The sequence below is a fragment of the Mytilus edulis genome, chromosome 9 (genome assembly GCF_963676685.1).
Source record: "Mytilus edulis chromosome 9, xbMytEdul2.2, whole genome shotgun sequence".
NCBI lineage: Eukaryota > Metazoa > Mollusca > Bivalvia > Mytilida > Mytilidae > Mytilus > Mytilus edulis.
Genome location: NC_092352.1, coordinates 22421685 through 22432541, shown reverse-complemented (window position 1 = coordinate 22432541; position 10857 = coordinate 22421685). Strand labels below are relative to the sequence as shown.

Below are 10857 nucleotides of genomic sequence, written 5' to 3'. Positions count from 1 at the left end.
ATTTGGCCTTTCATCAAAAGTTTCCAATGAAGGGTATTATTATGGTTAAATCAAAATAATACAAAAACTAACGATCAACAGCAGCTGAATTCATTAAGATCACCAGAAATATGCCTTCCAGTTATAATAATTCAGAAGTGTGTCAGTATGATACATGGCACGTGATCATATCTCATGATACTACCTCGTGATGCTTTCTGAAGCCAAAATGATGTCAGAATAACATTACAACAGAGTAATTATGTCACGATAATTCTACATCGTAACTGCCTTCACTTATGTCATTTTTATTAACTACTTATCAAAATACACTGCAAAACAAAGCAAAGAAAATCAAATTACATGATTTGAGATATAAAACTTTATTAATCATTTACTTTTTTCATGATATATTTTTTTTTCAAATAACTGCAAATAGTTTTACTTCTGTTAAAAAAAAAATAAAGATTTTTTTTTCTGTTTTGTTGCATGCACCTAAAACCAAAAAGGCAAACAACATCAACTACAACATCTAACAACCATGCAGGAACATGGAACCAGTTCAATCGACAGGAAACCAGACTTACCTTAATTCACATTTGATCTGAACCCATCCCGGACTTCTCATAAATGACCAAGGATGATACCACTTTTCAACGATATCAACACACGAACACAAGGTTTCTAACCAAAGGTGTAGGACCTGTTCACTGCAAATATATTTGAAATATTGCAAGATTTTCATTGCATGCCTTTAATATTTTTTTTTGGTTTTGTGGTTTTAACAAATTAGGCGTTCAAGTGAAAGGGAAATTTGTATTTTGTAGAATGTTTTAAATTGTGGTTCTTTATTCCCACTTATTCCACCAAAATATGTATAAACTGAAAATTAATGAATCTACAAGTTTATTTTAATATCTTCTGTTTAAAAGTACCAGTAATCTCTAAAGGATAATGTGTAAAATGAATGAGGTTAAAATCTAGGATGAAAATTGTTTTTTTTAAAATTTATAGATTTAAACAAACAAAAAAAAACATTTCAAGAAGGATGGAAGATGAAACTATGATACTAAATATAAGGTGCTATTATCCATTTAACAGTCTGAGATAAGCTCCCTTATGGTATTGTTTTAATACATATTTTAAATTTTTGACTGTTTGGCCCCATTAACATTATTGATCTTTTAACAATTGATGTAATATTATCAAAACTCTCTATTTAGATATAGGAAGTTGTGGTGTGAGTGCCAATGAGACAACTCTCCATCCAAATAACAATTTAAACAAGAATGTGTCCAAAGTACACGGATGCCCCACTCGCACTATTATTTTACATGTTCAATGGACCGTGAAAATGGGTAAAAAATCTAATTTGGCATTAAATTGGAAAGATCACACCATAGGGAACATGTGTACGAAGTTTCAAGTTGATTTGACTTCAACTTCATCAAAAACTACCTTGACCAAAAACTTTAACCTGAAACTCACACTTTCATGTTCTATGTTCAGTGGACCGTGAAATTGGGGTCAACAATTTAACTTGACTGTAAAATAAGAAAGATCATATCATAAGGAACATGTGTACTAAGTTTCAAGTTAATTGGACTTCAGCTTCAGCTTCATCAGAAACTACCTTGACCAAAAACTTTAACCTGAAACTCACACTTTCATTTTCTATGTTCAGTGGACCGTGAAATTGGGGTCAAAAGTTTAATTTGGCTGTAAAATTAGAAAGATCATATCATAAGGAACATGTATACTAAGTTTGAAGTTGATTGGACTTCAGCTTCATCAAAAACTACCTTGACCAAAAACTTTAACCTGAAGCGGGACAGACGGACGGACGGACGAACGAACAAATGAACGAACGGACGCACAGACCAGAAAACATAATGCCCTTCTTCTATCGTAGGTGGGGCATAAAAATTTGTTTGTTAAGTTAAACTTCCAAATTATATTTCATTAAAACAAATTCCTGCAAAAGTTTTTCAAAGTTGACCAAAATGCATATGTCATGGCCAATATATTCCTGGTCTTAATTTTCATTTTACTTACTTAAGTCCACAACAAACCAGTGACCTAAATTTGACGTCCATCTGTGCATGACAAGCATCATGGGATACATTCACTGCTTGAACAGCCTGAAATCATACAATGTTCAAAATATGTCCTGTCTCAATTGTACCGCTAACTTTACTTCAATTCTACAACTTTTTTTTTATCTGTGTCCATGTATTCAATGTATTATGGTCACTTAGACTATGATCAAGTATATTTTAACTTTTGTATGAAAAAGGTGTGACACATATATTTAATTTTAGAAATTATTTGTGCTTGAACTTGACAAAAATCAAACGGTAAAAGTTGATGTTCTTCATCTAGAAGTCAGTGTAGATCTGAAATATTAAGCTTTAAAAAGGCCTTCTAAAAGATTTTTCAAATAAGAAATTGTGTGTTTCTTGGGGTAAAGAATTACTGAAAGTTAACTGTTTCCCTAAATAATCGAGTCCAATGGGTAAAATACTTACTCTGTACAAAATCTCTTCTGGTGTTAAGACTTTTCCATCAGCATCCAATCTGTAATGTAAAAGCATTAGTTATACAAATATGTCATCCGATTTATCACTCATTAAGTGCCAAATATCTTATGAATTTCCATTTATAACTAGTTTCAGGTTATCAATTGTTACCCAATAAAATAAATTCTTATTGTCTTTGAGGAATAAGGCATTACTGTTATTACTAAATCTAACTTGCTCAATATGCTAATTGAGTTTTGTGAGTAACTCTTTTCAGCAGTATAGGGAAATACCTAAAACAGTAAACGCTTTATGCTAAACATATGTATAAACAAGAATGTGTCCTCAGTACACGAATGCCCCACTCGCACTATCATTTTCTATGTTCAGTGGACCGTGAAATTGTGGTAAAATCTCTAATTTGGCATTAAAATTAGAAAGATCATATCATAGGGAACATGTGTACCAAGTTTGAAGTCGATTGGACTTCAACTTCATCAAAAACTACCTCGACCAAAAACTTTAACCTGAGGCGGGACAGACGGACGAACGAACGAACGAACGAACGGACGGATGGAGGAACGGACGCACAGACCAGAAAACATAATGCCCCTCTACTATCGTAGGTGGGGCATAAAAAATAAAATCAAGAATCAATCTAATATAATTATGTTAGCTAATTCAGAAAGAATAAAAATCTCCTCTAAAATACTAAAAAATGCCAATGTTTTAATTTTTAAGAAAATACAAGAAGAGCAACAATAATTATTTTTTTCAGAAAGTCCATTTACCTGTATGTTTTACATAACACTAATCTTGAATAAACTGACTGGAAATCTTTCTCAACCTCTCTTGTTGCAGCCTGGAAATAGAAACAAAATAAAAGTACAGAGTTATATCTTGTTTGTATAAAATATATAGATAGTGTAATGCATAAGTTAAAATTAAAATGGCAAAACTTTCAACATGTTAACTACTACTACTACATGTACTACAAACTTAAGGTGCAGGGCCAAACTATCTCCCTGGAATTAAGGAATAAGCTTAACCCATACAATTTAATAAGCTATAGAAGTTCAAATTATAAAGTCACAGATTGCAAAGATATGTAATCCTACATTGACACATCACACACCCTTAGCCTAAAAGAGGGGGGGGGAGGGGGAGGTAATTAGGATTTAGTACTTTGAACCAAAAATATTTTTACCGACTATTTTTAACATTTGTTCCAGATCAAAGTTTCTCCATTTAAGTCAGAGCACCATGACCCTTAATAATCCCTACAACCTGGCTATGGGCCTGCACAATTTTATGATTTTTACCCAAGCAAAACTCTGCGATGCTGTATGCTAGTAGGAATATCAGCATTAGATATAATGAACACTTCAAATGTAAGATACAAAATACCAATTTTCAAGTAAAATTTCTGACTGAATGTAGACCTTCATGTATTCAGTTTATATCCAGATAGAATTAAGGATACCTTTCCAATTTCCTTTGTATTTCAATTAAATGACATTTGAATACATCATATGACATGTAACTCAGTTTGAAAACAGCTTGCTAGGGTAAGATGGATGGCCATTTAAAGCAACATTCCTGTTACCTCTGTCCAATTTATAGGTTCAAATACCAAGATAAACATTCTTGAGCTGCCAAATTTTCTTTAATGTTAAACAAGTTGGCCAAACTACAATTCTTTTATATAAATATTTATCATGTTTAAAAATATATAAAAAATAGTACATGTGCACTTGAAATCTATCTATTAAAGCATTCTTGTGTACCATAAAATTGATCAAGTATCAGTACATCAATATAAAATAATCAAACAGGTAGTTTGTTTCTATATCTACTTTTAATTACCAGGTACCCATACAAATCACAAGTGTTTTTATGTATTATCAAGGCCACCAGAGGTAGTTATCCTATGGAGAAATAGTTTGCAGAAATTATCAGAAAAATCATTCTATGGCAAACCAACCCCTAACTAATTAGAAATATTATACCATCTTATTTTTATTAACCTTATTTTGTTCATTCAAAGTCCTTGTGATACCACATTCTAGGTTAATTGATACCAATGTGAAAACAACATTAAAACCATTTAATATCCATTTTATTATAGGTTTATGCAATTTATATTCTCATATAAATGAATTCTGTTGGCTTCTTTTAAACATACAATATTTAATTGTTCATGTCTTTTAATGTAAAGATCAGCTTTTAACCAGAATGACTTATACATAAATCTGAAAATAACTTCTGTTTAAACTGCATACTGAGTATAACCTAGTCTCAAAAAAAATTTGAGCTTGACATGTACAACTGATATGTATGACTGTTTCCCTGTTTCAGTTGTGTTTTGTATGGTTGCTGTCTCATTCATTTATACCCATCATCTGGTTTGTAACATCATATCCAAAGTGTATGTCCAGTCATCTATAATTTTGAGGACTCTTTATTAATTTCACCTATATCGAATTGGTGTAATCTTAATTAGGTCTCTTTTCATGTAGATATCCCAGTGAAAAAAATGTGTTTGAGAATGCATGTTATCAACCTAGGACATGTAGAAATTGACATGTGTATGCATGAACATGCAGGTAACTATTCTCAGCTTGCAATTGCCTTTGACTCTCAAAAATAAAGATGGAAAAAAAAATCTTTGGATGCTTAATATTGGTACTGCTTTATCAAGTACATGTTTTGTATAAGTTAAATTTCACTCGCAAGTAGTTATACATAAGATATCTTTATTTAATCTTATTTTCATCTTATGAGTTTGATATTCACTTTGGTATTGTGTGGCTCTCTTCGTGGTTTAAACTGTTTAATAGCCAGTTAATATTTACTAGTAAGGAGTTGGGAAATGGACGCTACCTATGGGCAGACATAAATGTAACTATAATGGTTTACTTTTACAAATTGTGACATGGATGGAGAGTTGTCTCATTGTCACTCATATGTTTTTTTACCATATCTTCTTATATCTCTTATGTATATTAAGGGTCTGTGTACAAAATCAATTTCTCAAGCCTTAATAATGTATGTATCATTACCAAATGTACTCTACAATATTCAATGATCATATGGAGAAACATACTTAACCATGACAAAAACAGTCATTTAACATCTTCTTAAGCATGTATATAACTGTAGGTTAAAACTAGGCATGTAAAATTGCAGTTCATGCCTTTAATCATTAAATGGTATTTAACCTTGGTTAAATGTATTTTTCACCTGTTCAGCCATGTATTTAACCAAAAGGTCAAGGAACATCAAGGACAATGTATATTGTATTTAAGGAAACTAATTGTTTATAATCTTATCAAATTCAAGGTCGCTGACAGAATTATATTTTAAACAGAATTATACTGAACTGTACTGTCCTATCATAAGATAATCCAAACAGATTTAATCTATCAAACTGAATAAAAAAATACTGAGTCAGCTAGTTTTTTTAATTTGTAGCAGGAAGTCGATAATTTGGGTTGAAACTTGACCAAGTTGTAGTGATCAGCAATTTATAGTATACCATCAGCATTATTAAGTATAGAAAACAGAATTAAATCAGGTATTATGGTGGCACTGATATTTCATAGATACAATCAATACGTTAAAATTTAAGTAAAACAAAAGGGTGACCCATTTTCAACAATGAGCCAGTATACACTGGGTTACCCCTCACCTTGTCTTGAAAACTATTTCTTATGCATTTAAAAAAAGTCTTTGATCTTTTGTTCTTAAAAAAGATGAACACCGTTTATCTGAATAACAAAATAACATCGTTCCTAAGGTGAAACAAGTATTTTAGTTGATTTAATTTTAAAACCACTGGTAATTTTTTCCTCACAACACAATTTTTTTTATAGATTTTCATCCAGATACTTAATGAACATATCATAACTGACTAATAGCTTGAGTATAAACAGAGAATACTTTATATGATAAAGTACAAAAAAAAAAAAAAAAAAAAAAAAAAAAACATGTAAAGCTACACCATGAATGGCACTGTCTGTGGCAAGTAAGAAATGTAATAGGACTATGTGTCATTATAACTGATATTGATATTTGAAAACAAAACTTCATTAACAACAAGTATTGAAGTAAAGTTTTTGTGTAGAACTACTAAATATTTTGCAAACATACAGAACTAGAGGCTCTAGTGCATATTAAACAGATTCATGACAAAAATTGTGTTTTGGTGTTAGTGATGTGTTTGCAGATCTTACTTTACTAAATAATCTTGCTGCTTACAATTATCTCTATCTATAATCATTAAAATGGAGGAAAAAAAAAGACTCTTCTTCTATATCATGTGTATCCAGACAAAAACATTAACAAACAAAGGGGTACATTGTAACTATCATGAGCATGATGAGGACATCATTACAAGAGAAAACATCAATAGCATAATATAATAAAAACACATCAAATCAATTACAAACAAAACGCGCGCCGCAATAAAGTTACTGAGCATTGTCGAAAATTACGCGCTTACCACAGCGCTATCCAAATATCCTGGGGAGAACACTGTAATGAACTTGGCCAAGAATGTGACAGTGGAAACTATTTTGTAAAAATTTATAAAAATTTAATAAAATTATGAAAATTGTATACAAGAGTGCACACGCTGAAATGTCTCGCCTTCTATACTAATCATTGATATTATGTTGATAGTCCTATAGGTATAAAGCTAAGCTTTATTACAACTGTCACATAAACTTAACATTAACCAAGATAAGTAAACAATGACCAATGAACCTTGAAAATGAGGTCAAGGTCAGATGAAACATGCCAGGCAGACATGTACAGCTAACAATGCTTCTATACAACATATATAGTTGACCCATTACTTATAGTTTAAGAAAAATAGACCAAAACACATAAACTTAACACTGTGCAATGAACCGTGAAAATGAGGTCACGGTCAAATAAAACCTGTGCGACTGACATAAAGATCATAAAATATTTCCATACATCAAATATATTTGACCTATGGCATATAGTATTAGATAAAAAGCCCAAAACTCAAAACAGGCCAGGTGAGCTAAAAAGCTGATGAAATTATCTTTCATGAGTATACCAGTTGTTAGAGACATAGTATGAATAAAAGAATCTTTAGTAAGCAATCTCACATACCTCACACCATACATAATACATAATAACAGATTTTTTCTGTCAACTTTAAGATACCCCGGTATTAATCTTTTTGGTTATAATTTCAGGCAGTAATATTGGTGTTACAATATATATTTTTTAGAATCTATGACCTTGACCTTTGACCCAGTGACCTTAAAATCAAACGGGATCCTCCTCTAAAATATGTGTAATGCATTCAAAGTCGTACTGTACTCTCATATGCATGTTTGATAGAGCAAATGGAACCCACTTTTCTTTACAAATTTCAGTCTATTTTAGAAGCTTTGACCTAGTCCAATGAAATATAAACCTTAAAACAAATAGTGATTTTCCTCTAATTGAATGGAACTGTACATAAAAGTATGGTTGCAAACCTATTTGATTAGTATCTGGAAATTCATTTTTATGCACAAATGTCAGTTTATTATTGGCAATTATTATCTCCTACTTAGATTAAGTGACCTCATAATAAGGAGGAATTTTACTCTTATAGCAAAGTGACTATATAGTCAAGTAATATTGCAATGTCTTATGTAGTATTTAATTAAGCATCTAAAACCACTTTTCATAAAATTCTGCTAAAATTTCAGAATATTTTTTAGTAACAACGATCTTGACCTAAGACAAAGTGGCCTCAATATATCACTAAGGATCTTCCTCTCATTATACATGACAACATACTTGAGTATGGTTGCAATCCAGTGAAAAATATTGAAACTAACATCTTAAAGGAATACTACTGACCAACTGACAGAGTGACCAACATAATTGTATGCATACCCCTTTGATACTTTGTAGCATTGGGTATAATTACATATAACAGAATGGAATATGTAAGAAAAGACAACCAGACCCATTTTGGTATCAAATATTAAAAACCCATGATTTTTATTTGAAATCAAATCTTAAACTCATTTGACAACAACAATCAAGTGTCTTTATTCAATCTCTGAGGGTACAGTAATGCAAACATACTTATTTGATAAAGATGTTGTAATTTTTACAAGAGTCATAGTGAATATGCAATAAAGTGATTGAAAATTATCCAAAAACTTTGAATTCAGTCCCACAATTTTATACCAAGATGGAACTAGATTTCACTAATGATCACTTTTGATCTTCAGAGATTCGATTTATTGGATTGTACTGTAAAATGTAAACGAGAAAGTATTTAAAATAATTATGTTCTTGTAAAAATTGGCAGATCTCTATTTTAAAGAAATTGGCAGAAATCTTTTAAATAGGAATTGGCAGAAATCTTCTTTATAGAAATTGGCAGAACTTTTAATTGAAACTTTCAGAAATATTAGTGCTGCATAGCACATGCAAGCATGTTTAACTTCTCCAGATTTGCACAATGTCAATTTCTAATGCGTTGAAAGTAATTACAGTTTGACAGGTTTTTTTTCAACTTTTCTTTGTTCGGTATATGTATCTGTTGGATCTTAGGATTCATGCTATCCCACCTACCAGGTTGTTTGTTTCTACATTTTTCAGTGATTAAAACTAATCATCTAAATGTAAATAAATATAACGAAAAGAAATAGATAGGAATCACCATTTGTTTTGAGAATCAATGCATTTGAATGGGGACATATATTTGGAACCCACTCCCCCTTTTCCCGGGTTTGTCTAGATCCACCCCTGAAAAGAAATGAATATTTTTACACTGCAATGTAGTGAATGTGACCCTTGTGTTTAATCAAATGTTGAGGTCATTCACTGATTAATTATAATGGCATTATAATCTATTAGTATTTGTACTTATATTTAGAATGATAACCTATCTATCCTTTAATACTCGTACTATAAATATGAATTGTACTTTTGTGATACATGTATAAACTTACAGTACAGATTATAATGTCCAGAAATCTATTACTGACAAACTTAGTGTTGGACTTTTGATATGAAAAGTTTATATAAATATGAATAACAAAAGCCTAGGGCCATATAAAACTTCAAACACAGTTAGTCTAAGGTCAACCTTGCTTAATGGAACTAAAAGCTAGAAATAAAGGATATTGGCACTACAATAACTTCTATCTTAAATAATCATTCAAAATTAACAATTCTGGAAAAAATGGGTTCGAAAAATTGAAACAAGATCTAGATCTCATTCATTACAAAACAGGGTAATATTTTAAGAACCTTAGGTGAGAAGGGTCCTGTACTCCTCAACATATAAGGGGTAAGACTTATAGTGTGACCTGTTTGTTTACCAAGATTCAAGATTTCAAGATTTTGTTGTAGACTCAGTCAGTTTATTTTCAGATATAACTGAATGATTGATTGGTGTTTAACACTACTTTCAACACTTTTGTGCTTTTTATGGCTGTCAGTTAGAATGGTTGCCTGAGAAGTAGTAGGAAAACGGCATTTCCTAGCCAATTCTCTCTGTCCAGGTGGAGGGGCCATAGAAAAAAAATGACAGTGTAATAGTTAAAAGAACAAGAGTGCACACGCTGAAATGTCTCGCCTTCTTTACTAATCATTGATATTATGTTGATAGTCCTAAGTATAAAGCTAAGCTTTATTACAACTATCACACAAACAGAACATTAACCAAGACAACTAAACAAAGACCAATGAACCTTGAAAAATAAGGTCAAGGTCAGATGAACCATGCCAGGCAGACATATACAGCTAACAATGCTTCTATACAACATATATAGTTGACCTATTACTTATAGTTTAAAAAAAATAGACCAAAACACAAAAACTTAACACTGTGCAATGAACCGTGAAAATGAGGTCACGGTCAAATAAAACCTGCGCAACTGACATAAAGATCATAAAATATTTCCATACACCAAATATAGTTGACCTTTGGCATATAGAATTGGATAAAAAGACCAAAACTCAAAAACTTAACTTTGACCACTGAACCATGAAAATGAGGTCAAGGTCACATGACATCTGCCCGCTAGACACATACTCCTTACAATCATTCCATACAACAAATATAGTAGACCTATTGCATATAGTATGAGAAAAACAGACCAAAACACAAAAATTTAACTATAACCACTGAACCATGAAAATGAGGTCAAGGTCAGATGACACCTGCCAGTTGGACATGTACACCTTACAGTCCTTCCATACACCGAATATACTAGCCATATTGCTTATAGTATCTGAGATATGGACTTGACCACCAAAACTTAACCTTGTTCACTGATCCATGAAATTAGGTCGAGGTCAAGTGAAAACT

The 10857-nt window shown here is 31.5% G+C and overlaps 1 protein-coding gene across 3 annotated transcripts in view; it reads right to left on the bottom strand.

The window, feature by feature from the left end:
* The window catches only part of LOC139487809 (small G protein signaling modulator 3 homolog), a 38359-nt gene that overhangs the window by 7390 nt on the left and 20112 nt on the right, over window positions 1-10857 (bottom strand). For all 3 annotated transcript variants that reach the window (XM_071272941.1, XM_071272938.1, XM_071272940.1), the window contains exons 16-19: window positions 3290-3360; window positions 2508-2556; window positions 2035-2120; window positions 567-689 (exon numbers count right to left, since the gene is read on the bottom strand). In XM_071272941.1, the coding sequence (XP_071129042.1) occupies window positions 567-689; window positions 2035-2120; window positions 2508-2556; window positions 3290-3360 (329 nt within the window). The remainder of the gene's footprint in view (window positions 1-566; window positions 690-2034; window positions 2121-2507; window positions 2557-3289; window positions 3361-10857) is intronic.